The sequence below is a fragment of the Melospiza melodia genome, chromosome 16 (assembly GCF_035770615.1).
Source record: "Melospiza melodia melodia isolate bMelMel2 chromosome 16, bMelMel2.pri, whole genome shotgun sequence".
NCBI lineage: Eukaryota > Metazoa > Chordata > Aves > Passeriformes > Passerellidae > Melospiza > Melospiza melodia.
The window spans coordinates 15,176,756-15,204,573 of NC_086209.1; the positions used below are offsets into that span (position 1 = coordinate 15,176,756).

At 55.9% G+C, this 27,818-nt stretch overlaps 1 protein-coding gene across 1 annotated transcript in view; it reads right to left on the bottom strand.

Moving 5' to 3' along the window:
• EFNB1 (ephrin B1) overlaps positions 1-27,818 on the bottom strand; it is a 47,309-nt gene that overhangs the window by 15,706 nt on the left and 3,785 nt on the right. The window contains exon 2 of the mRNA XM_063170761.1: positions 3,002-3,279. Within this exon, the coding sequence (XP_063026831.1) occupies positions 3,002-3,279 (278 nt within the window). The remainder of the gene's footprint in view (positions 1-3,001; positions 3,280-27,818) is intronic.

Consider the following 27,818-nt stretch of genomic DNA (forward strand, 5'->3'; position numbering starts at 1 on the left):
TTATCCATCCCCAAAGATGCTTTTAAGGAAAGCCTGGAGCTGGTGTGGAGGGGGTCAGTGTGAGGCTCCAGAGAGGATGGGGACAGGGAACAGCAGCTTTCAAAAGCCTTTTCATTGCTAAGCCGAGGGCTGGGGCCGTGTCCCTCCGTGATAAAAGTGTCCCTAAACAAGGCTTGGCATATCCAAAGCGATGGCAAGGAGCAGTCCTGAATAGAGGGACCCTGGGAAGCCCCCCAGCTCCGGTGAGGAGGTTTTCCAGCCGCTGGGGAAGGTGGGGGATGAGTGGCACACGCCCTGCTCCCCTCGGCTCCAGCGCTGCTTCCCCGGCTTAGAAATGAAAAGGGAGAAAAAAACCCTTTTGTGTGTCCAGGCAAAGCTTGGGGAAAGGGAGGGGAGAAAAATTGGGGCGGGGGGGGAAAAGACAACATGTGGGTGGTCTGCTCAGGAGACTTTTGACTTTGTTTTTTTGGCTATTTTATTTCTTGGCAGAAAGAACTCCTGGGGCTGCTCAGCAGAGGGTATGGCCAGATCACAGGAGCATCCTCAGCCCACCCAGGGGCCAAAGTTCAGCTGGCAGCTCCCAGCTCCGAGGGGTTTCGCATCAAAGCTTGGAGGAGTCAAGAGAAATTAAAGTCAGAAACGGTCCACGGCAGGGGCAGAGGGCACTGCCGGCCCCCTGAGGAGAGGGGGGGCATCCCACAGGGATTCTCCAAACACCCCACTCACTGCATCCCTATACAGCCTGAAACGGGGAACAAGAGGATAAATAGGATTTTACATTAAAAAATGAGTTTAAAAGGCTCAGCCCAACATCCAACGGGACGCACAGCCGGGATTTCCCAAGCTGGGCTATGCCGTCTTTGCAAAATCCCGGCTGCGTGTCCCGTCGGATCCGCAGCGAGCCGGAGCCGGTCACCTGCAGTGACCCAGGTGTGCTGGCAGCCGTGCAGGGGAGCTGGCACCGGCTCAAAGCTGCGGGGGCCCCGCGGGAGCCGCGTTTGGAGTCGGCAATGCACCGGCGGCCGCCGCTGAAAGCACCTCCCAAAGCTCCGGGAGGTTGATTTTCACTTCAGTTTTTGTGTGAAATGCAAAACAGCTCCTTAAAATTTGGGTAATTCGGAGGCTGTAAATCCTTCTGCCTCCACCTTCCTGATGGACTTGGTTACCATAAGAGGGATCCCATATTTCTTCTTCTCAGTGCTTTGTTCACCTCCTGGGCTTGTTTTGGGGAGCCTATTTGTCTTTGAGGGCTCTTTGCAGCCTGAGAGTCCCACGGGCTGTAGCTCAGAGGACCCCAATTTCAGCCCTCATTATTTTGATGACCATGTCAGTGCTTGAACTTGACCCTCGAACACAGAGGAGCCACCGACCAAGTGCTTCAAGATACTTGGCTGACCCAAGTCTGGCACTTTGGCTTCTCTTCCAAATTTTTGCCCACTGCAGGCAAAGCTTATATTCAATCAAGCTTTCCATCAGCTGAAGGATGGCAGAAGGGCTGAACTTTGCCATCCCAGAGCCACCAGGCTGATGCAGCTGTGCTAAGGGAGATGGGAGCCTACATGGGAGTTGTGCCAGGGGTTTTGGCATCCCCAGCCCATCTGGGGCATCTGGACTGGAACCAGTGTCCTGCCCATAATGGCTTCAAAGCTGGTGCCTGTCAAATATCCCCATGTCTAGACAGTGACAGTGACCATTGTTCTGGAAGAGCCTGGCCCTGCCACAGTGACTCAGCCCTGCAGAGCCCACGGTCGCTGCCAGCACCGAGCCAAGCTGGCTCTGCAGGTTGTGCTGCCAGGTCGTCCCTGCTGTCACCCCTCCTGTTAGGGAAACTTCCCTGGCTGACCATGCAGAAGCCACCTTGGCATCTCCACGGCCACACAGGTAACAGAGTCCCCTGCGAGTCCCTGTCACCACCCAGCCAAATTTGTCCTGACAGAAGTGATGAGGGCTCAAGGCTGACCTGCCAGAGCCAGGCCCGGCTGCTTCCTCTGCATCAGGTTTATTCCAAATTATTCTGCAGCAGGATTCCAACAGCCCCAGCCAGGCTCACTGGGGACATCCAGACCAGCAGCCTCACCACAGCACCACGTTACAGCACAGCCCCCCTGTCTCCACTGCCCACCATGGCTTTGCTGCCCCCTCCCAAAGATTCCAGGCTAAAAATACCGTGTTTCCAGCAGGGAACACACGGCTCCCAGGGCTGGGAGCTCGCTCCCACACGGGCAGTGACCCCTGTGCCAGCCGCTCGCCACAGAGCCCACAGCACACAGCGAGGGGAGCTGAGCCGTGGCCACCGTGCCCTTTGCAGTGCACCCAGCCAGGCGGGGAGGGGAGGGGACAAAGAGAGAGCTGGCAGCACTGCCCAGACACGGCTGAGCTCCCCTTCCATCCACAGCAGAGCAGGCACAGGGGAATAGATTTCTGTGCAGCAATCCCCTGCACGCACACACCACAGGCTCCAAGAAAATTCCAGCCTCTTCTCTCTCCCCTCCATAAAATGCCATGGTGCACCAAGACACAAACAGAACAAGCCAGTGTACAGAAATTTTCAGCCATTTCGATCATATCACACACTGGACACCACCAGCACTTCCTCATGCTGGGGCTGCTCTTGGAGGCAATACCCAGGAATTAGGACAAGCATCACCGTTCCTCTTTCTCCCCAGTCCCAAAGCAAAACCCTGCAACACTTCCAGCAAAGATGGCAGCAAAAAATAGGCTCCAGGAATGACAGCACTTCAGGGCCGACCCCAGATGGGGATGTGCTCCTGCTCCCAGCCGTGAGCAGGGCAGGGGACACAGCACAGCAGCCAGATAGGGACTGGTGACCCGCTCGGCCAGTGACACATTCCTCCCCCTGCTCCCATCCAGCGGGACATATTTTCCATCCGTGTCAGCTCTCTGCACCAGCCAAGTCACACACAAGCGCCTGGTGACACTCTCCAGGCGCCCGGGCCCTCCCGAGCCAGGGCTGGCAGCGAGGAAGAGGAGGGCGACTCACATGTGATGAAGTAATCCTGCTGCCGCTTGAATTCCAGGCCCATGTAGTTGGGGCTGAACTCCTGGAACTTGATGGTGAAGCGGATCTCCTGCTCGGGCCGGTTGCACGTCACCAGCACGTTGGGGTCCATGACGGTGCTGCAGGCATCCGCCTGCTCCTTCCTCACCAGGTACAGCTTGTAGTACTCGTAAGGCTTGGACGGCTCCGCCTTGGGGCAGATAATGTCCAGTTTATCCCCAATCTCTGGGTAGATGACCAGCCCCTTCCCAGTCATGAACCTGGAAGAGAGGAGGGTAAGAGGTTACCACGTGCTGGAGCAGAGGCCACACCAGCCCAGCCCACTCCACTCTGACACCATTTTTGTGCTTCAGCTCTGCTGCTCCCCCTCTGTAAGACAGGTTTTGACACTGAAAACAAGTTCTCCTCTTCCCTCACCAACTCAGCCTGTTCATGGAGCCAGCACAGGCTCCTGCTGACAAAATCAGGGCTGGCTTGGGTCAGTCCCGCTCACCAGCCATGATAAGGGTGGGCACCTTTCCCGGCCCCACGCCTGGCATCCAACTGGGAATGAGTCTTCCCACAAAGGGCTGGGAGACGCCGCGGCTCTGCCCGACGGCCAGGCAAGGAGCTTCCTGCAGGGACAGGCAATAATTAGGCATAGGGAGAAGTCCTGACAATGGGGTGAAGGGAGGGATCCCGTCCACGCCTCAGCTCCCTGAGGAATTCCTGTCCTTAAATGGAAGGGAAGGAAGCATCCTGCAGGACAACTTCTACTGAGCCAGGCTCAACAGCGTGCCCAGGAGCGTGGGAGGACCGGATGGAGAGGAGCAAGGAGGGAGGAAAGCTATTCGGGGCTGGAAGGCAGGGCATTGGGAAGGGTAGGAAGGCAAGATGCTGATAATTAACATTCGGATCTCGTTATGGTGGGGCAAGGCACTGATTAGGTTTTTTTCAGCGTGAAGGAGAGGATTAGGGCAGCAAGGAGGGAAGCAGCATATCATCTACTTTGATGTAGGCAAGTAAATACGTTCCTGATGGGAGATAAGGTGAGAATGGATTTTCCTGCAGAGTTATCTCTGCTGCAACTCCCTCACGTAATCTGGGCACGGCAAACGCAAAGAGAGCACTTTGCCAAGGCTGCACGGCCACGCTTCCCCTTCTGCTGTCGGACACAGCCCATCCCTGTGCCAGCCCACCCTGGAGACTGGATGGGGCTGGGACACCTCCTCCCCCAGCCAGCTGCTCCGACTGGAGCTGCAGGCTCCATGGAAGGAAGATCAAACACACAAGACCAACCTGCTCTGTGGCTCCATGCAAGTCTTAGCAAGAAGCCACAGAGCTGGAACCAGCAGCAGGCCTTTGGCTGCAGGAGCCTAGCAGATCCACAGGCTGGGCTGGAGCAGGCAGGCGGAGCCGAAGCCCACGCACCGCCAAGTGCCCTTGGCACAGGCTCTGGAGCTCAGTGCCAGCTGTAGTAGCAGGGCAGACATGCAGACATCATCTGCACCTCGCCTGCAGCTTGCCAGGTCAGAGGAGCATCCCAGGCAGCCAGAGCACGGCACAGGGATGGCAGGCACAGCCCCATCACAGAGCTGGATTTAGAGGGGTTACGGGTCCATCCTCCCTGCCTGGCTGCAGCTCCACATCAGCTCCAGTAGTACCCAAAGCAGCGCAACGGGGCAGCTAGGATCATCCCAACCCCAGTACCAGTGGCACAGCAGCACCTTGGCCATGTGAGGTTGCAGGGAATTTTTTACAAGCCATGATTCAGGCAGATGGTGACCAGGAGACAGTGGGAAACTTGGCCCATGGAGGGTCTTTAGGGATGTAGGTGGGATGCAGAGCCCGTCTCCATCCATGCACTGCCGTCAGGTGAGCCATGCTTTGCTCCACACCACCAAGTAGGTCACCTGGCCAGTGGCCAGCAGGCACTTCCAAAGGCTTGGGAGCGATAAAGGCTTCCCCACCCACGGCCAGAGCCTGATGCAAGGCCAGAGCGGGAGCAGGAGGCGGGAGCAGCCCCTGTCCCTCCCTCCCCGCCCGGCCGCAGACACGCAGCGCAAGTGAACACTTGCACGGGTTCCCACCCCGAGAGGCAGCTGGATCCCACACTCCTTTCTCCACGGTTGGGCTGAGTCAGAGGCTTCCTGGCACAGAATTCTGGAGTGACTCAAGCTCCCTCCTCCAGCTCCTGCCAGCTCCCTCCTGCCCAGAAGATGCCAAACAGGAAGCCACAAACAAGTCAAGCAGATGTCTTGCACCGCCGGAGCAGGAGGAGAAGGCTCCTATCCACCCTCATCTCCATACCAGGAGGACCTATCACACCTCTGTGGCCAAAACCTTGGCCAACACCTGCAAACCAACCGGTCCCTGGGCCACCAGCCTGTTGGGATCAGGCCAAATGGATTTGTAAGCAGGGGAGGGGCCACGAAGCAGCTGAGGGAGCTGAGAACCTCCCAGTACCACATCCTGCTGGCACCTCTTCATCTCAGGAACTTCAGGACCAAGGCCTACCTTAGGTTTATGTAAGGATAAAACAAGGAGGCAAATCCTTTCCACAAACACTCAATCTCAGCTCCAGAAGCACACAGCTGCTTTCTGGGAATTAGCTCAACATCTTCCAGATCCACACAAACATGGAGCAAGACAGAGTCACTTCTCTGTGCATGGAGCTTTTGCGCTGCTCCCTCCAACTGCTGCTCCCCACCTGCACACAGATCGTTTTCCCTGTGTCCTCCAATTTTCCTGATTTTTTTCTCCTCCATTTCCCCTCTTCTCTAACAGCAGGGCCGTTTCCAGATGACAGCCTGGGCAGCACAGGAGAGGAGAAAAACCTGAGGCATGTATCTCGAAGCCCTCACGCAGCTCTTCCAGCTTTTCACCACACACAGAGACCTTTATTTCCCCCAAAAATTCTGCTTTGTCACAAGAACAGCTTGTGATGATCGTCCTAGGGAAGACCAACAATAGCTCCCACTATGCCAGAGGCTGGTTCTCTGGGAAATTCTCCTTTAAAATACACAGTGAAAAGCAACATTTATCACAAGAAAAGGAGAGGAAAAAAAGGTCCAAAAATTGTCACATGCTGCCTGAACATAGGATTTCAGCCCGTACTGGAGACGAGGTATTTTAGTTCCAAGGGATGGTTGAAGACAAAAAGGAATTACACTCTTGACTTGTCTTCACAAGGACATGTCTTCAGATTTATCTTAACCCGGAGGAGTGAACAGAGCAACTCTTAAATTAACAGGGAAATTCATCGTGCCCTCAGAGAACCCACTGTAATTTCAGGGAGAGAAGGGGGAATCTGCTGCTCCTCTGGAAAACACAGCTTGATTTCCCTGTTTTAAGGTGGGACGGGTTAAAAAAACAAAAAAACTAAAAGTTAGCTCAACCTTAAGGCTGGAACAACTCTCAGCATTAAGAATCACCCTCCTCTACCTTGCTCACCATGCAGGAGGAGGAGGATAATGGCTCCAGCTTTATTCCTGCCCCATTCCTGAAGTGTCCAAGGCCAAGATGGATAGGGCTTGGAGCAACCTGGCACAGTGGAAGGTATCCCTGTTCATGGCAGTGGGTGGAACTGGATGAGATTTAAGGTCCCTTCCAACCCAAATCATTCTGGGATCCTGTGATTGCCACCATCCCCAGTTCACAGGTAACATCCCAGCGTCATTTCTCCTGGTGTCCAGGGGGTGGGAATGATTAACTACAGCCACTAAAGCTTAAAACAAGTATTTTTTTGCCAGCTGAGCAGGTGGAGAGGGCTGGCAGCTTCATCCCTTAAGAGTCCCTGAGGTGATTTTTGGGTGGCATCCGTGGCTGGCCACCTGCAGAGCCAGGGGACCATCGCAGCCAGGCGTCCCCATGCCCAGCGCCTGCCGGCCCCCAGCTCCCGGCCCCGCAGGTTCCTTGGGAGCGATCAGGTGGCAGCGTCCAATTTCCTCATTGTTTCGGGAGGTGTTTTCTGATGGGAAAGGTGAAAAGGGGATTTGTGAGCCTTGTAAACCGATTCCTCTGAGTTGGGTAAACAACGGGAGCTCTGTTGGCAGCAGGATGCCGGGATGCCGAGCAGGGAGATGGGATTAAAGTGCAGCCTCTCCCGTGCCCTGAGTTGGGGGGCTGCTGGTGGGGCCCCCAATCCCTTGCAGAGCCCCCCTAACTTTCCCTTGGGGGTCCAAACTACAGGATCTGATGGAGTGACCGGGGGCTACAGGTGGGACCTGCTGGAAGAGCCATGGACTCAGCCAGGGCCCAGTGCTGCAGGCATCCCAGAGAGGGTTTGCTGGGACAGGAGGAAGAACAAGCTAAGGAGGAAAACCAAGCAAGTCAGCCAGAGCAAGATCAGGAGTTATACTGGGAATGAGACCCCACTCCTCCACATCCCCCTCCCACGCATGCACCTCTCCTCCATGTGGGCACACATGGATAGACATGGATGAGCCAACACATTCCCAGCAATCCCACAGACACAAGTGTCCTGCATCTGGAACCTTAGAATCCAACAGTCCCTCACCTCTTTGTTAGGGAAGACTAAAAAATGGCTTAAAAATACCATTTTTTAAAATAATAGGTTGACATATTTTCCAACTGCTCTCCCTATGGATCCAGGCATTCCTTCAACCACAAAATCTCTGGGGCAGCATCACCTTTCCCCACATCCACAGCATACAATGCCCCTCACCTGATTTCAGGCTTGGCAGAAACAGAACAACATTTCCCAAGAACCTTCTCCTTGCAGAAGATGTTCTAACGCTGATGCTGACATACATATAAGATGACATATGCTAAATGCTGTTTGCTTCAAAGAAATCCAAAAATAACTGGATCTTACATGGAGGACGTGTACGTCTGGCAGGGAAGGCTGACAGTGCCCGGCAGAGCGAGACCTGCAGGAGCTGGGAGGTTTCCTGGTGTCTGGGCAGCTGAAGCCCCATGGGCCCAGCTCTCTACACCAACAGAGCATGTGAGTCCTTCCAGACGGATCACAGCTCCCACCCACCGGGAATCTCCTCAAGGAAGGGATGGGAAAGGGCCAGATCCAGTAAAGAAGCCAAAGCTCCATGTTCAAACTGGGAGTGGGATCCTGAAAAACACTCCCGAACCCTGTGATTTGCTGGTGCCCAGACACACACAGATCCAATCCTGCCCCTTCTGCCTCACTTGTCCAAACCTCCCTGGGACACAGCAGCCATGCCCAGGCACGGGGGACTCTCTGCCACCTGCCAGAAGAATCAGTCCTGTCCCCAGAGCCATTTTCCAGACCCCAATGCCACAGAGCCACATCACACTCCTGCCATTGGAGGGTCCCTGCACAGCTCGTCCAAAGGTCCCTTGGTGACACTCAGCCACCTCTGCCTTTGTCTAAATCTGTATTTTCACAAAAAAAGAGAATTGAGAGGTCAGTAGTAAAAACTGGAATCTAACTTGGGTGACGTGGAATGTCACAGGTCAAACAGCATTACCAGACAGGGACAACCACATGGTGCTCAGAGAGCTTGAGCTGGGAACATCAGCCACCCCCTGTCATAGGGAGAGGCGTTCCTCCTGACATCAGTGAAACAGAGCAGTTCCCACCCACTTCACTTCACCTCTCCAGAGCAGAGGACAATCAAACCAGAGGAATTCCACCTAATCCCAAAGGCCCACCTGATCCCAGCACACCACCAACATCCACAGCCCTTCCCCAAAGTGGTGCCAGTTCACAAAGGCACAGCCCCTTTCTCCTGTTTGACTCCCATTCAGCTCTTGGGAACAAAGATACTCCGTGGAAGGAAGTTAATTACAAGTGGAATGAAAAGGTTCCTCCCTCTGTATCTGTCGCCTTCTCGCTCGTCCATCGCACGGCTCATCACCACAAGAGGGTAAATAGGAGCACACGAACCCCCACGCTCTCAGATCCCACTCCTTTCATGTGCTCCTCTATTATTAGTCTCCTTTAGAAGAGCCTGCCATCTTTTTTCCCCCTGCTAATCTATGGATAATTATTTTCCTTGCCCTTCAGCAGCCCTCTTCTATTTCTGCTCTATCCTTTTGGAGCCGAGGTGGCCACACAGAGCCAGCAATCCCAGGTATCTGAAAGCAGCTCATATCTCCTCCACTCCTTTGGTCTCTGCTGTTCAAGGAGATATTTTTCACCTTCCAGCCCCCGCAGCTCCTCACCATCCCTGGGAGAGGGAACAGCCTCTGCTGAGCCCCCCGGGGCCATCCCGTCCAGTCCCCCTCCCAGATACACTCTAAGGCCCTTTTTTTCCTCATCTCGGGTTTAATGAGGCCCATTCAACCCTCCCAAAGACAAAAGGCCCTTCTCGTTTCCAAACGGATTTACACGACGCATCAGTGAGGCATAAACGGGTCTCCATGGCAACGCTCACCGACCCCCCCAGCTCTGGGACGCCATTTTACAACTCTGCTGCTCCCCAAAACCCTTTTGTTGTTTCTCTGTCAGCTGGGAGGCTCCTCGCAAGCTACCCCACACATCTGGGTGCCAGGGGTGACATTTTTTGAGGTGAAGTTACAAGATGCCCAAGCCAGTGTCCCCCTGGCACAGACACCCCGGAGAGCTCCGCACTGTGACCGACTCAGGGTCATGGTCAAACCAGGGCTGGGATGGAGAGGAAGGGATGGAAACACCAAGTGCAGGGGAAAACAAACCCAAACTGCCCCTCTCTGCCCAGAAAGGGGGGTGATGCCCAAGGCAGTGTGGTCTGTCCATGCTCAAACACCAGCCCCAGTCACAGCGTGGCTCCCAGCACCTCTCCACAGGGAAACTGGTGACTCTGGTGATTTCCATGGCTTTGGCAATGGCCAAGAGGCCACTCCAGTGCTTCACACAGAGGTTTGGCAAACAGGAGCCTCATGTTCAACACTGGACCATAACTCTCCCCAAGCAGCCTCAAACACTGAAGGCTGAGAGAGCACCTTGCTTACCCTGAGCAGCCATGGAAGCATGGAAGGTGAGATTCAGGGAATGTGGGATGCAGGGAATGTCTCACTGCAGCTCCCTGAGCTTTGCTCACATGTTGCAGTCACTGCCATAGCTCTGAAGACCAAGCCATTGTCCAACATCTGGGGAACACACCAGAGAGCCCACTTTTTCAGGAAAATACCCACCACTGCTGGGTTTCTCAAGCAGAAAGTCAGGAGCAGGATCCTGGTTTCAACTGCAAACCTGCAGCTTGTGGACAGGTCTGCTTTCCCCTCCTGCAGTCCAGACCCCTTCTCCTACCACCAGCCAAGAGCAGAGGAGGATTCCAGCCATCAGGATACTGGGAGAACAGGTCAGCAGGCTTCAGGAAAGCTGGCATGGATGCTGTGGGATGCCAGCCACACCTCAGCACCCAGAGCCAGTGGCTGCCACCACAGCTGGTGACATCCCTGGCCCCAGTGACTCAGCCCTCCTGTGCCACAGCAGGGCTGCAGGAAGAGCTTTCTCCCTGAGTTATCCCCATAATTACAGCATGGCCAGGGAGAGTATCCAAGTACCAGACTCCCCACCAGCCCCAAGGAGGATGACAGATCACCACCACCAAAGGCAGCACCCACAAAAGGAGAATGTTCTCCTTTGTCCCATTGCGGGCTTGGCCAGGATATATCCCAATGCCAGTCCATCGCTTCTAGGAACAGCTGCTGACCACCCTCATGCCCCAAGGAGGAAGAAGAAGAGAAGGAGGAGGAGAGGGAAGGCTCCCAGTCCTCACAGCAGCCAGGCCTGCCAGGAGCAGCCATGTGCCGCTCCATCCTCCCAAGTCCGCGCACACTCCATGCATTCAGACGCTGCACCCGAAATATCTCAGTGCAAACCTAGCAAGGGGAGGGAAACAAAACCTGCTGCTAATTGAGGGATTTTGGAGTCGATTTAATTAGGGCCAGAGCACTGGCGCAGGCTGCTGCTGCCACCTGCAGCACTCTCCGCAGCCGCTGGCATGGGCTCGGGGGACCCCGGGCTCCCGCCCACGCCCGCCTGGGGTCCAGACAGGGAATGAGGAACACCGGGAGTCCCGCAGGCTCACCCCCGTCACACACCCACCCCCCAAACCCGTTATTTCCCAGCACAATAAGCACCTCCAGCAGCGATGGAACCAAGGGCTCGGCCAAAAAATAAAAAGGAAGAAAAGCCATATTTTCTCCCTGGAGTCGGATCGTCCCGTTCTCCCCTCGGAGGAATCAAGAGCGGCCGAGTTATCTAATTAATGCTGGCAGAAGCGGGAGGCCGAGGGCTGGGGGGCGGCGGCGGCCCACAAAGGCGGCGTGGGGAGCGGTCTCCCCGCCGCCGCCGCCGGCATCCCCCGGCAATGGGGCCCCACGCTGGGAGTGAGGTAAGAGGGGATTCAAAGGGGGGTTTGTCAGGGGTTTTGTTTTTGGAAACGGGGGAGGGGAAGGGGACAGGGCTTGACAAGAGCTGACAGACAACTGAACAAAACCATAAGGGCCATGAATGGCAACACGGCGCTTTAATTGGCGTAGGAACGGAGAGAGAAGTGAGACAATGAGGCTGGGCGGCGGCGGCAGTGGGCACTCACCTTCTCCTACCCGCACCCCAATCCCTACCCCAACAGAGGTTGGCAGCTGGAGGCTGCACCGTGACCCCAATGCCAAAAAACACCACCTAAAACCCACGGGGAGAACACGGAGGCAGAAGGACAGAGCCCAGCACACGTCAGGCATCACAAAACCCTGACGGCACCAAGAGCAGCACAGTCCCAGCCCCGGGATGCTGCAGATATTAAATGATCCATCGGAAACAGCTCATGTTCCCGCTCGGCTCCGTGTGTTTTCCGGCTTCGGTTTGGCCACTCGTGCCCTGGCTACAGCCCCGCTCATCCGGAGGACGGGGGGCCGGGAGGGGGAGAGAGGGAGAGGCAGGTTAAAAGGGAACACGGTTGGATCAGCGGGGTTCCCACTCCTTCCCTGACCCCTCCGAAATAAAACGGAGGAGATTTCGTCTCCCGGTCCAAAGCAAAGAATTACTTTGGCAGGGGCTGCGGCGGCGGCCGGGCGCCCACTTGGAAGGGAAAGCAGCAGGAATATGCCCAAGGAACCCAAGACAAGCCCTCCCCGCCAAGCCCCGCTCATTCTCATGCAGATCAACCCCAGTCGGGACAGAACGGAGGCAAATCGCAGCCCCCCCCTCCCCAGAGCAGGGCTGGGGGCACAGGGAAGGGCGGGTGGGGGGTTCAGCACATCAGACCTGACAGAAACCCCAGTGTTCTCCAAGATCCCCCCTCTTCCCACCTCTCACTTTTCAAGCTCAGTTGGAAAAAAAAGAACAGAAAGCTAAGAGCCAAGAGGTGAAGTTACAGCTGGTAGTTGGGCCTTAGGAGAGAAGGAGCCCCTTCCTTCCTGAACCCCAGGACCTGACACCCCACATAACCCTGGCACCCCACAAACACAGTTTGCAGCCAGGAGTCTCAAAACTCCCCACGGGACAGTAACTGAGTGCTCCTGCTGCTGCATTCCAAGGGGTATAAGAGGGCTCCCCAAATCCCTCAGCTTCCCACTTCACTGGCTACCTCCAAAGCAAGGGAGAGGAGCCACCAGCCTCCCCATTTTTCTGAGAAATACCAGAAAAATAAAGCCCAAACATGTCCTGGGGAGCAGTAGAAACCACAAGGTCTCCTGGATTTCCCCTGCTCCCAGAAGCCCCTCACTGTGTCCCAGGGCTGGGGTTTCCATCCCTGGTGATCCCACTGAGGGCTGGGAGGCAGCTCCAGAGCACCCACCCAGGTCCCTGGGGCTCTGGCTCAGCCCAGGGATGCAATGCTGCGGTTTCAAGGATTAATCCCAATGTTAGGAACCGGGCAGGGAGGAGCAAACCCTGCGGAGGGTTCCCCATCCCAGCTGTGGGATGCCCTGCCCTGCCCTGACAGGTCTCCCGGGTTTCGCCAGCCCTGCCAGCCCCTGGTCCCAGGGGAGCAGCGTCACCCCCACCGCGCCGCCCTGACTCACTCCGGGCCCCTTTGATCCCCCGGCTCCCGGAGTGGCCAAACGAGTTCTGGCATTCCAGCCCTGGCTCCCGTCTGGAAGCGCCATCTTCCCAGGCAGCTGCAAATCACCAGCCCTCAGCCCCGGCGTCATTACTGGGAACTTGTTTGGCTGCCACTGGCACCGCGGGTTATTAAGAGCTTCCCAACCCCCATCCCAACACAGGCCATGTGCACATCTGCCCACAGCTGCCCAGCTAGAAGGACCCTGATGACCACCCAGTTCCAACCCTGCCATGGGCAGTGACACCTTCCACTAGCCCAGGCTGCTCCAAGCCCTGTCCAGCCTGGCCTGGGACACTTTCAGGGACCCAGGGGCAGCAACAGCTTCTCTGGGCAACCTGTGCCAGCGCCTCTCCACCCTCACAGGGAAGAATTTCTTCCCAAAATTCCATCTAATCCTGCCCTGTGGCAAGTGGGAAGCCATTCTCCCTTGTCCTATGTCTCATCCAAAGTCCCTCTCCAGCTGTCCTACAGGCCCTTTAAGCACTGGAAGGGGTTCCAAGGTTTCCCTGGATCCTTCCCTTCTTCAGGCTGAACCAGGTGACCCCATGCTCCTCACTCCCACACCAATCCCACCACTGGCTGGCTGCACTCAGCTGCTCCAGACCTTTGGCCCTGCTCCACGGGGGTGGATGGGGCTGGGTTAGGTCCGGGAGAAAAAGCTGAAGATGAGTCACAGGACCTCAAAAGTTCATTTGTTCTCTCCTCTCTTGTCCTCCTGCACATAACTGAGCCATCACCAAAGCCTGGAGAGCTATCTCTGCAGGGAAGCTGGATCCAGTCTCCTCCTCCAGTCCTGCTCTGGATGTCACCCAGCAGGGCAGAAACTGCCCCTTTCTCCCCAGAACCTGTTCCCAGTGCTGCCCACACCCCTCTTTACTGCGAGGTCCTGTTCTGGAACAACAGCCCAAATTTTCTCCATATTTACACCAAAAAGACCTTCCTCAAGATTTCACCACTGGAAGGATTTGGGACACTCTTGTGCTGACCCTCAGCAGCCCTTCCACTGCCCCCAGTTTACCCAGCTGAAGTCTGAAGGGAAGAGCAGCAGCTGAGGGAGGGGCCAGCACAGAGGCCAGCACAGCACAGGAGTGTCAGGTTTTAATCCCTCCTCCAGTACAAAGAGATCTGGCTTGTACTTGCTTTTATTTTTAGGCCAGATTTACATGTACAGCTGAACTTCAATCCAATGTACAACTTTCAGCTGGGAATGGGAGAGGAGAGGAACCAGAACCCAGCCAGAGATCTCGGGACTGGTGCTCCTTTCCATCTCCAAGGATGTCACCAGACTCCGCCGGGACACACAGCTCCCACTCCCAGAGGGAGCTTTCACAAGGCACTAAGCAAAGCTCATGTTTAAACCTAAAAATAACCCAGCCCTTGGGCCTGGGGAGGAGGAGGAGAGCAGAGCACCCAGCCTGTCCCGCTCCAGCGCCAGCAGTTTCCAATTGCCTGCGGACGGGGAGTGTTCCCAATCCTCCCCCCGAGACGAAATCCTCCGCCTTGCCACCCACACTCATGGAAGAAAACTGGCGAGAGCCGCAGGAGAGACCAAAGTCTCCCCCAGCCACATCCTGCCCCCCTGCTCTGCTGCCAGATGTGATCCCCCAGAGCCCTGTCCCAAGATCCCGCTAGCTCCAGCGTTCCCAGCAGCGCTCCTCGCCCCACTCAGTGTGTGCCACCAGGCTGGGGCCACGTCCCAGCCGTGCCACCACGCTGGGAGCCCGAGGGGCTGATGCCACCAATGCAACCAGAGTTCATTCCAAGGCTGGTGTCTGTCTGACACGCCAGTTCCCAGTCCCCAACACAGAGCAATCCTCAAACCCACGGAGCTGTGAGAGCAGAGACCAACCTCCACCTTGGAGCGATGGTTTTGGGGTGCCCCCTAGAAGAGGGAGTCCTTTAACCTGGCTTGGGAAAACTCCAAATGAGCAGCACCAGTGCTGTTGTGGGTCCTCCCTGTCATGCCCTGCAGCCCCTGGCAGGACTCACCCACACAAATCCCTCACCAGACTCCAATCTCCTCCCTGACCCTCAGTTCCTCCATTCTGCCCCTGGCAGGATCCAACCCACAAACCCCTCACTGGACCCCAAATCTCCTCCCTGACCTCCAGCTCCCCCTTCCCCTTCCTGCTTCCCTCTCCCAGAAAACCCCTTCATGGGGCTCTAGCTTCCAACTATCCCACTTCACTCCAACTCCCTCAATCCATTTAAGTCTTTCTTTGCATGTAAGGTGTTTTTTTCTCTGCCTTTCTCTTTTTTTAACTTATTAAGGAGAAAGTTCAAACCGTTGGCAGTGTCTGCGACGCACTAATTTGGAACTTAGTGCGGTGTCGACATTGCATTAAGTATTTCTGTCAACCATGAGGACACACCATGTCTGTGTAAGAAATTACACCAGCAATTATAGCTAAAGAGGCATGTAAAATTTAAAAAAAAAAAATTAATGTATTCAGAAATGATAACTGACATTCTTATTAGGATTAATCTAATTTTAGTAGACTCATTTATATCCTGCCTCTGGATAAAAAATGAGTTTCAATTTTAAAACCTGGATAAAAAGTGGCATTTTTTAAAAAAGTACTTTTAGAAGTCACCCTGCATGATTAAGCGGGATGATAATGCGAGGAAGCTTAACAAAAAGCTGTGCCATTAAAGGAGATATTTGTTAAACAAAACAGAAGCAGAGATATTTATCAAGCCCAGCAGATTATTCCAGGGTAACTCTGGACCTGGCACTGCTAGATGTTGCTTGCGGTCTCAAGTTAATGGAGAGAAAATTGGGAATGGCAGATAACGGGGAAGGGGCAGGAGTTCTGACGGGTGCATCCTGCACCAGCAGGCAGGGAATGGCAGCACTGAGGAGAGCCATCCATAGCCTGGATGAGTCCATGCCCCATTGGACACAGACAGGCACAATGCAAAGCACAGGAGTCACTCACAGACTGGGAAGAAAAACCCCAAAAGATGTAGGCAGTTCACATATCCAAAAAGGAAAGAACACGAGATGGAACACCAAGGTCCTTCCCGAGGTTTGCCAAACACCAAGTGGGGCTTGGCTCATTCCAGCATGGCCCAGTCCCCCTCCATGGCACTGCCTTAGATGGGCTGCTGCACAAAATGTGCCCCTGGCCTCAAGCTCTGGCATGTTTAACTCCATGGCAATGGGTGCTCTGATTGACACAGGCTCTGGCAGGGCACAGGAGCGTCTCTTCTCCCTGTGCCAGCCCACCACACACTTCCATCTCCAGCAACACCTCACCAACCAACAAATCTCCTCATCCATTGAACCGGCCACCCCAGATGAGGAACCAGCCAAGAGGCCTCCTCCAGGCTCACCTGTTGCTCCACATCCCCACATCCACATCCCCCATGTGTCCATGACCACCACATCCCATGGGACACTGAAGAGATCCCAGCCATCCCATGGGACAGGACACAGAGGCAGGAGGACACGGGTAGCCTGCATAGCCAGGATGGGAGCCATGGTACCCACAGGGCTGGGCTCCCTCCTCTCACCCACATCCCCCCATTACAAGGGAATTAAGCACGGAAGCAAAGCACTGAAAGATTTAAGAATATGTGGAAAGACTCAAAAGCCGAAGAGGAAAAAAAATCCCAGGCTGATTATTTTATTTTCTCCTGACAGTTTGAGCCACAATGGCCAATAAATCCCAATTACGGATTTTAAAAATGCTTCCTGCAGACACTTAGACCATCAAGGCAATTCTGGGCTCCCATAACTCCTGGTTTATGATGGTCATACATGTCAGTTTTCCACAGAGCCCAGCATTTCAATAAAATGACCATAAACCTAGATTAGAGATTAAAGGACTGACTCAGAAGTTGTCAGAGGAAGAAACAAGTTCCCCTGCAATTGCTTTGCCATTTTTACCGACCAACAGTTTGGCTTTTTGATGGGTTTATGCCAGCAGTAAATTTTGGGCTGCTGACAGCTCGGTGTGCGAGACAAGTGAAGGCAGCAGCAGGGAGGTGCGGGGAGGACACGAGCCCAGCCCCGGGCTCAGGCGACGAGGCCGAGATGAGAAGTGACAGAGCTCCTCCTGGGCTCCCCAGTGCCAGCATGGAACACGGATGCCAGCTCCGACCGACCTTCCTGGCCCCCCCTCCCAGCCCCCCAACCTGTCAGACTTCTCTCCAGGGAGCAGCTCTGTCCTCATTTCTCCTCCTCCCACCTTGGCGGGGTCAGGAGCTGCCAGCACATGGGAAGGTGACACCCCGAGAGCTCCCCACTGCCAGCACAGGGGAAGGTGACCCCCCGAGGGTTCCCCATAGCCAGGCAGGACCAGGGGCCCCGGGGATGATGCACTGGGAGCATCCCCGGGCCTCCCACCAGCAGCTGCCTCTCTCCCCAGCCTGTCTCAGCAGCAGCAACAGCTCAAGGGAGACGCCTTTGAAAGGATAAACGGCAGGCGTTTGTTGTGCTCCCGTTTCCTGGATGAATGCGCTGCTTCCTTTTACTAAGTGCTCTCTTAGGAGAAGGAAAAGGGAAAAATAAAACAGCAGCAGAAAGGAAGGAGGATGACTCACAGTGAGGCCACATCTCCACCGACACGCGAGAGCTGCGAGACGGTGCCAAGGACAAAGGCTGGGATCAAAAGCACGGGAGAGGATCAAACACGCGCCCTCCCCGGGGAGGGGGAAGGTTTCGGGGAGCTGCCCGGGGGGAGGAAGGTGGGATGGAGCCGGGCCCTCCCGGCGGCCCATGGGCTGCAAGCAGCCATCTCCCTTTCCTGAGCTTCAGCCACAGCTTTCACCATCTGAACAAGAGCTCCGGTCGCTGGAGTTCAGTTAAGGCACGCACACATCGCTCCGCACCAGGACACGGGCAGTGATGGGGACAGAGAGCACCAGGAGGGACCGTGGCTGCACTCAACAGGAGGTGAAAAAATGCCCTTTTCCTGAGGAAATGAAAGAGCTGAGCCCGGAGCTCAGCGCGCCGAAGGGGGCCGGTGCCCTTTCTGCCGGTGTCTCTCAAAGTCTATCAAAAAGTCCCATTTACATCAAAATGCCCTTCCAGACATGCTTCGATTTTACTTTTCCCCTTTCATCTCCGTCCCCCTCCCGCCCCACCTCGCAGCCCCATTGTCCTCGCAGCACCAGGAGCGGGCCGAGCGCGCTGCCAGCGGGAAGGGAACAGGAGAGAAAGAAAAGAGCTGGAAACTAAGGGAGAAGCCGGAATCGCTGCTGGTCCCGCTCCAGCGGGAGCTGTGACCCCATCTCCTCCCGCCTGCTGCTTGGCGGCCGCCCCGGGGGACGGCGCTGGCCGTGTCCCCTCCGCGGGGACGGGGACTCGCTGCCCCAGCCTCCGCTGTCACCCGGGGCTCTGCTCAGGCTCCGGTGGCCACAGACGGTTTCAGTGAGTTTCAACAAAAGCCCGGAGCAAGGGCTGCAGGAGCCACCATCCCCAGCTGAGCAGCACTGCACACCCTGCTCCCAGCACCAAGGACACCGGTGGCACTGGGAAACCGCGACACAGCGCTCTGGGCTTGGTCATGACTGCGCATCCCAACCGGCAATGAAGTGGATCGAGCATAAATGCTTCACTCTGCAGATGAGTCTTTGAAATGCCATGGGAGCTGGAACACTTCCACAGGTGCCAGTGCCAGACTCTGCTCTGCCCCAGCCCTGTCCCACCTGCCCTCCTCCAGCAATTTGGATTTACTGAGCTGTTTCCTTCCCCAGCCCTGGCCCCAGCAGTGCCACATCCTTCCCTCACTTCTCCAAGACCCTTAAAAGCAGAAGTACTTTCCCCAGCCTGCCGGATGGACACGCACGCCCAAGACTGAAATCTGCTCCAGGTTCCAAGTGCAAATGAGGTTTAAGTGCAGTTTAACCCAGTAAAGCCCAGCACTAACAGTGCACAGTCCCAATGCCATTCACCAGGCTCTGTCCACCTTGCCTGACACAGAGCTTTTCCAGTCCTCCCGTCCTATTGTCAGCATCTATTTTTAACCCCCAGCATTATTTCTCCCTGCGTGACTTCAGACACTCTCTGGGGACGAGGTGGAATTGCTGAGCTGGTTCCAGGCAAAGTGACTCAACTCTCACCTTCAGAAGCCACACAGGAATCAGAGGAGAAGTAAATTTTCCTCCATTCACATTTTCCTTTCTCCTTCCCTCCACGCTTTGTCTGGGGCTGAAAGCAGGGAAAGCTGCAGGGAGGTAAAGCCTGTGTCCATCAGTGAGAACATGCAGCAACGCCGTTTCCCTCCCTTTTCCTCCCTGGTAGCTTTGTAATCAGCTGGATTTACCTTGGGAAAAATCCACATCAACTGCTGGTGTATACAAAGGTTAGAATGCTAACCTTAGCACAGGTGTTATGAGTGGAGCTCTGAGCTGCCAGGCACAGGGAATCTCACAGAAGGAGGCTCCATCCTGGCAGAAGCGAGGGAGCAGCACAGCCCTCGCGGGGCCCTGGGCCGAGCGCCGGTGCCGACGCTTCATTGCTCCCTTTGAGCTGGTCTTGCCGGCGCCGCAGAGCAGCAATTAAGAAGAAGGTCAGCAGCGAAGCCCTTCAAGAATCTGTCCCTTCAGGGGAATATCCAAACAACCCCACCATTTGCTACCTTCTAATTCCTAAAGCGCACAAGCCCAACGCCAATGCAACGCCAACCCAACGCCGAGCACTCGGAGATGCCTCACGGAATGAGGGATGCGTGTGCTGCGTCAGCCAGATGTTGACATTATTTGGCATTAAGAGCCAATAAATAATCATTAATGCTGCTGCAGCAAGCAGGCTCTCTGCAAGAAAGCCCAGATGCCAAAAACGCCGTGTTTATGGCACAAGGAGAGGCAGGATCCGGGAGAGCCGCCTGCTGTGCACAATGCAGCCGGCGCTGCCAATTCCAGGGCACGTCCCAGTCCCCCAGCACTCGGCACTCTTCCTGAAGCCCCAGCTCAGGGGCTGGCAGAACTGGGAGAGTCCCTGCGAGCCAGCCTGCTTGCACAGCCACACAGGATCACTCTGGCCACCAGAAGCTCGGGTGACATCAGGAGCTGTTGCATTCCGAGCTGTCTGACACTGCTCCAGCCAGCCCTGTTTTTTGGGATGACTCCCTGGTTTCGCTCACTGGAGCTGGCAGGACGCTGGAACACACACAGCCCCGGAGACAAGGGGAGGCAGCATCTGGAAGCAATTATCCCAGCACTCTTGTATCTGTCACCCACTCCTTTTGTAAGGAACCATGCCCAGTATCAGCAATCTCTCTGTCATAAACCAGAAAAGGGATTTCATCCCTCATCCCAAAGAGGCAGTGGAGAATTTCCTGATGGAGAGCAGGGAGAGCAAGGCTCCTCCTGCCAGGTCACAGGAGAACTGGGAACAGCAGGGACAGGCACCTGTAGGCATGTTCAAGAAGAAGTCCACTCAGATAAGGAATACAACAATTTGCCTCCTTTGCCTGTGCCCTGGTATGATGCTGCAGCACTTTCAACAATATATTTCTGAGTTTGATGCCCCAAAAACCTCCCAACTGTTTTACAGGCATGGATGAACTTCTGGGAGCTCTGTGGGATGGTCCCCATGCCTCCAACGCACCCCGTGCAATTCCATCCCCAAACCATGTGCTCCATCCTAAACCAACACGCCTCCAGCCTCAAACCATGTGTTTCCATCCTCAACCCACGTGCCTCCATCCTCAAAGAGGAAAAACAAGGAGGAACAGGCCTTGTCTAGGAGAGCAGGAGGCAGGAGGATCCTACAACCCTTCCCCACCACCCTGAACACCCCCTCCCCAGGCCAGGTAGTCACTGCACTCTCCCTGGCATCGTCCTCATCCCACACCATGCTCAGGGACAACATGTAGCTTGCACCCCAAAAGGAAAACCCAGCCAAGAAAGGCTGCCCGATGGGCACCGGGGCTTTTTCAGCTGGCTGACACATCCAGAAAATCCCCAGCACCCCAAACAGGGGCACCCCCACCCACCTCCCTGAGCCCACAAACTCCACACACAGCAGAGGGAGGTGGCTCACGAAGACTTTCGTGCCTCTCTTGGATGTTATGAAAGCAGGCAGGGAGCATGAAACTGCCTGCCGTGGGTGGGAGCACCCAGGGCTATGTGGAGAGCCCGGAGGATTCCTCCGCGCTCTGGGAAAGCACGTGGCTCCCCCGCCCCGCACACACCCTCGCAGGGTGGGTTTTTCTTCTGCAGAGACTGGGTGAGCACAAATACCCAGCACAGCCCCACATGAAGGGGGTAATTAGGGAACAGCACCCAGCGCTCACCAAGCCAGAGCAGAGATCAAAAGCAGAATTGAGCATTAAACCTGAGCAGGATCGGGAGCTGCTCCTGGGAGTGGACTCCTGTAGGACACCCCCCACCAATCCCTGCATCCCAGAACCACTCACTGCAGGTAGGGAATGCCAAGCCAAGGCAACACAAGTAGGCTTTCCTCCATCCCCTACATCCAGCAAGTCTTCCTGTAGCTCAGGGAAATGAAATAAAAATAAGGAAAATAGGGAAAAGCTCTTCTACTGCCATTAAATGAGCAGCAAGCATGAAGCTCAATGGATGGAGCAGCGGGAGAGGGCTGGGGGTCCAGGAAGCACAAGGGACTCTCCTCTCCCATTCCCCTCCCTCCACTGCTTTGCCAGAATGTTGCTGCCTCAATTATTTCAGTAATTAGTGGAGCGCAGGCACTGCTAATGGGGGGCAGGAGAAGGGGGGCACAGGGAAAGGGGGTTGCAGGAAAAAGGGGGCACAAACCAGCTGGGATGCACAGCCAGATTTCAGCCTCACAAAATTTCCATGAAAGAAGAATAATACAAATCTTAAACCCAAACACAGCTGAAGGGGAAATTCCACTGCCTCCAGCCCTTCACACCTCCAAGCACCTTCCTGAAACCCCAATCCAGCCAGGCCTCCTTGGCCCTGTGAGAGGGAAGGGGGCTGTGCATCCCCAATGGCACTGGGATTGCCTTTCCCACCTCCTGGGGAAGCATCTCTTTCTCTTCCTCCTCCTCCTCACATGCTGAGAAGGAAGCTGGGAACAATGGGATGCACCAGTGCCAGCTCCGGCAGGGATGGACACTCAAGGACCACCCACCTGACTGCCCAGGGACAAGGGACAGGCTGGGAGGGACAGCCTGGAGCAGGGGGCACAGGCAGCTGCCAAGACACCCTCCCCTTGCTTGGTGTGAGGGGCAGCTCCCTGTCCTGGTGACATGGGGGGGACATGAGAGGCACACAGGGAATTCAGCAACTGCAGGCTGTGGTCACTGAGGGAGGGGCTGTGCAGAGCTTCCTCATCTTCCCCCACCCCAGCTCTTCCCATAGGAGAGGGGCTGCTGGCTGAGCCATGGGCCAGACCTTCCCTTACAAAAATAACATTTCATCTTTTTTTTTTTTTTTTTTAATTTCTTCTTTTGAAATAATTGACTAATTGGCTGAGCCCCAGGTCCGTGCTGGGAGTGGATCCCAGGTCTGCTCTTGCATAAAGCCTTTATTATAGACATCACAGGAGGACAGGAGAGGAGAAGAGAGGAGGGGGGCCAGGCAGAGCATGGCAGGCTGGGGCGGTGCCCAGAGCACGCTGGAAATTTCCCATCGCACCCAGAGGGAGGAAGCCCAAAAATTAATCCTGATCATCCCCCGCAGCACAGCTCTGCCCTGAGCAGGGCCTGACTCAGCCGGGATGGGCATCACCCGGGGCGGGCATCACCCAGGACAGGCAGCAGCCAGGGAGGGCACCCCAGCCCCAGCACCCTCAGAGCGGGGCTGTGAGTACGTGAAAGGGAGGGGGTCCCCCTCCTCTCCTCCCTTTAATCCCCAGCCCCAAAGCAGAGCCCTTTCAGGGGAAAGTGTAATGCAATACCTGGAAAATTTCTCCCACCCGTTCTCCGCTGTCGGCTGCCAAATTTAAAACATATTTGCTGCCTGGCCTTGAAGAAACGTAACCTGCTGCCCAATTCCAACACGTTCATTCTTTGGGGGGCAAGGAAAAAATTCACAGAGCCGCTGGTGGCTCCTCTGCTTACACCCCACAGCCCTCAGGGCTGGGAGCTGCCAAAAAGCTGCCGGGAGCCTCTGCCAGCACACACCGGAACGCCAGGAAAGAACAGGAGGGAGGGAGCCCTTGCACAGCAAGAGGTTTTTGAGTCCATGTCCACGAGCCCTGAAAACCAGCTGAGGGTGCCACCAGACAAAAGCCCTTGGAATATGCAACATTCAGGGTAGTACAAAACTCTGGAGCATGGGGAATAGGCAGGGACTTGCAGGGAGAGGATTCCCACTCTGAAGTGGAGCCACCCCATCTCCCTTCACAAGTGGAGAATTGAGGGAGCAGGTGGATGCACACGCAGCCCCATTCCTCAATCCACCACCCCAGCTCCTCACCAAGAGCAATTTTCTGCAACCAGGGTTTCAAGGGGAGGCTGGAGTAGTGGGAAGGGGCTGGGGGAGGGCACAATGTGTTTAGCAGACTGAGCGATCCGACAGGGCCCATTAAAGGAAACAATTTGTAATACAATAATTATTATGTCGTTTCTCTGGCCTCTTTCCTAAGCCTCCCTTTAAACAGTTTGAGGCTTGAGGGGCCTCTAGAAAGCAGAAATCTGTGGGGCTGAGGGTGCTTCAACGTCTACATGTGCCAGAATGAGGAAGATGGGATGGACATATGGAACAGACGCTTGAAGCTCTCCATGCAGAGGGAGCTCATCCTGGTTTGCTCACAATCCTTGAGGAACACAGGGAACAAAGAGGAACTGCTGCTCCCCAAGTGCAGGGGATCCTCAGCAGATAAGGGTTCTCTCTGGGAATACTGGATGTGGATCCACACTTGCTCCAACCTGGAGCGAGGCCGGGCCCCGCGGCCACTCCAGCTCGGCTTTTCTGCTCTGAAGTTCTCGGCCACACATCTGAAGAAAGCGGCAGTAGCGAACAACAGAGCGAGAGCAAGCAACACAAATCCCCGGGATAATGAGCCCGGAGGAGGGAGACGGTGGGCTCTGTCTGAGGAGGGAGCAGTGCTTTTATTGGAGAGGCCTAAAAGGGCTATAAATCCTCAGATTCAAAGGCGAACTCAAGCTCTTTCAAGTCGGAGGAAGGCCTGGGATGTGTCAGCTGGGAGGACTAACCACGCCGCGTCCCCTGCTGAAGTGGCCTCTTCAGCAAAGCCGCGGAGCAGCCCGGGATATTACACCCAGATCCTTTCCATATGCTCCGGCCGGCCGCAGGCAGGGCACGACGGCATCCCTGCCAGCACCGGGAGCCGCCCGGCCCCCGCACAGGAACAGCGCCCACCCTGCCTCAACGGGGGTGCCTCTGTGCCCATTCCCCTTCCAAACCCACTGAGGATTTGCCCCCCAAAATCCCAGCGGGAGCAGGGGGCTGCATCCCTCCCTCTCGCGTTTGGCTGCGATACTACAGCAAGCCCAGACAAAGAGCGTGGAGCCCAGCACCAGCACATCCCTGCATCCCTCCACATCCCCAGGCTGCCAGCCCTGCCTGCCAACCTGCACGCCAGGCCGTGCTCCCACGTTTCAGAAATCCATTAAAAGGGAAAAATCGGTGGCAAGAGGAGACGGCGCCGAGCCTCAGCCCTGCGCGAGCAACCGCAGACGCTGCCCAGCTTAATGAGAAGGAAAACATGGACACATTCTGGGATCAATGGGAATGGTGTAAGGGGGTTTATAGCTCATAAGCCATGAAAAGGCACTTTGCTTTTCCCAAAGTATCTATTCAGAAGAGGTGGAATGGCAAAAGCCAGGCAGTGCAGCTGGTACACAGGGCTGGGCTCATCCTGGTAGGATGCCAGGGGTAAGGAAAGGGATTGCTGGGAAGTGGGATTGTTCTTGTCCCATCAACAGCAGTGACGCAAGCCTGGCTGCCACCAAAACCAGCCAGGACCCCCAAATAGGGAGGGCACCTACTCCAGGGCTTTGAACTTCCCAAACTCTGACCTGAAAGTGCTGGGACAGAAGGAGCTGGGACAGTTTGTGTGGTGTCTCCCAAGTATCCCAGCCTGGCACATCCACGCTGGCACTAGCAAGGGCCAATCCCTGTTAAACCAGGTGACTTCAGTCTTCTCACCACAGCCCAGCCCCAGCAGACATGACACATGTGGCTCTCTGTGCAGGCACAGCACCACAGAGGGATGGAGCCTTTGAAAAACACCAAGAGGAGCTCATGGCTGGACACCAACCAAACCCCCGGCTCTGCCCTCACAAAGCCCCCCTGGAAAAGCTGAGTCCCATGGCCTCAGAAAGGGCAAGCAGCCCACCTGGGAAGGGCCGGCTGCGGGTAGGAAAAGGTTATTCCCGAGCAGGCGAGCCAGGGTTATAAATAGCTGGCATTTTTGAAGTGCAGCTGCTCAGCTCAGCTCAGCTCGGCCGGGGCAGCGCTGCCACGCCGGCACCTGAGCCGGCTCGGATCCCGCCCGGGGGCTCCGGCAGGGAGAGCTCACAGAGAAGCCACTGCTCACTGCAACACCACGAGGAACCCCCCAAACCTGTCCCCTCATCCTCCAGGGAGGAGGGACTGGAGGCCCCCGAGCCGCGCTCCGGGGACCGCCCGCAGGCTCCGCTCCAGCAGAACCTGCTCCACGGAAGGGCAGGGGCCAGGAAAACCCCACTGTGCACAAACCCAGCCTCACCGAGCGGGACGTTTAGCCCTGGCTTGTCCGACTCCTCTGGGACCAAGCCTGGACAGGCTGGGGAAGCCAGGAGTGCCAGGACTCAAAGGCTCAGCCGTGAGCAGAGCACTGGGGCTCCAGCCAGGGATGGGATCCTGAGACTCCGTGAGCCCAGCACCACTGCTCCAACCAGAGATCCCAAGGCTCCAGCACAGCCCTGAGCAGATCAGCACGGTTCAACAATAGATGGGACCCCAAAGCTCTGAGCTGGTGATCAAACAAGAGACAATGCAGAAGGGGCAAGAAAACCCCTCCCAAAGGATGCCAGGACTGCACCAACCCTCTCCACAAGCAGGAGGACCAGCACCACCGTCCCTCCTGCTCTCCAGAGCAGGATTCTCTGCCACACCACCCGATCCAGAGCAAGGGATGGGAAGGGGAAAAGCATTGAGAAACGGCAGCAAGGAGCTGGGCTCTCCCTCAGCCCTGCACAACAAAAGCCCCACAGCCCGGCCGCGCATTCCTGCCCAGATGTGACGCCGCGATAGCGCCGAGCGAGTCCTGCTCCTGCTCCCTGATCCCAGCAATCATTAATTAGAGACAGAACGGAATCAGCTTTGTTTCTCCCCACCCTATTCCAGCTGCCAGACTCCAAGTAGCATGTGCTACTGATCGCTCCAAGATGTTTTCCCACTGGAGTCCAGCGCTCCTTGGGCAGACAGACTCCCCAGCAGCACGGCCACTGCTGACAGGGTGCTCTGCCACAGGGGCAGCGAGCACAAAGCTATGGGAAAGCTGGGGGGAAGCTGGGACATACAAATCCTACAGGGAAACAAGGGATCATCCCCACTGCTAAGCCTCTGGTTTACAGGGGACAATCCAAAAAGCTCCTGAAGGACGTCATGCAAGCGACTACTCGTGCACTCTGGCTCTTTGTGATCCCCACGATCTCTAAAAACATGGACAGGGCTTGGGGGGACCCCTGAGCCCCCAGTGAAACTGTTTGGGGGAGCCCCTTAACACCTCCTGAAGCTGCTCAGAGGGACCCCCAGCCCGCCTGACCACACCACCAAAGGCACATCCCGCCCTGCCACATCCAGCCTGTTTGGGATGAGAATTCAAGGGAACAACTTAGACCCCAAAGCGACACAGGAGCTCAGGTGCAGCGGAGGAAAGCAGCCACTGCCAGCCCCCTGCCAGCCCTTCCCAGTCAGAACTGGCACGGAAGCCCCATCCAGCCCCACTGCCAGGCAGATCCAAGGAGCTGCAGCAGCTGTTTTGCTCCGGAGAAAGCTCCGGCTCCTTTTACAATCAATCAGCCACCCCATCACGGCTCTTTTTTTCTTTTAAAGGAAGCAGTTAAATCCATTTTATGGAATCCAGCGGTATTTACCCTGCTACTGCAAGAGCCGCAGCCCTGCCTTCCCCTTTTTTTTAATTTAAGTTAATGAAGTCATTCCCAACCGACCTGCAAGGAGCCCTGGGTGCTCCTTTCCCCCTGGCACAGGCAGAGGGAGAACGCCTCCGGTGAAACGTGGGCTGGGCACGGAGGGTTCTGCCTTGTGGGGAGCAGGAGCTGGGAGGGCTCCCAAAGGCCTGGCACCCAGCAAAGGGTCCCCCCCCTTCCAAAGGGAAGCTCCAACTGGAAAACAGGCTGTTCAGGCTTGCTCTGCCCATGCCAGCCTTTGGAGATGAAGCAAAGCCCTGTAACGGCCAGGGTGCACATACAGGATATGGGATTCTGGATGGGACCACAGAATCATAAATCCTGGAATGGTTTAGGTTGGGAGGGGACCTTAAAGGCCATCCACCCCACCCCCTGCCACAGGCAGTGACACCTTCCACTAGCCCAGGTTGCTCCAAGCCCCGTCCAACCTGGCCTCAGACACTTCCAGGGATGGGGCAGCCACAGCTTCTCTGGGCAGCCTGTGCCAGGGCCTCCCCGCCCTCACATCCAAGCATTTCTTCCCAATATCCAACCTAAACTTCCCATCTCTTTAGTTTAAACCCATTCTCCACCTCTCAGCCCCAGGAAGGGGGAGTGTCTACAAGTCAGAAATTACTTTTAATTAAAAATAAGCAGCGAGTTTTCCCTATTGCCTAAATCCTGACATCGCGAAGCGCCTCCCACGCCCACGGCTCCCGTAATTCCATCCCATCTGCTCCGACAAGTGCGAGCCCCCTGCTCCAGAGCTCCAGGCCAGCCTTTCCCCTCGGAAACAGCCTTCCCACAAGC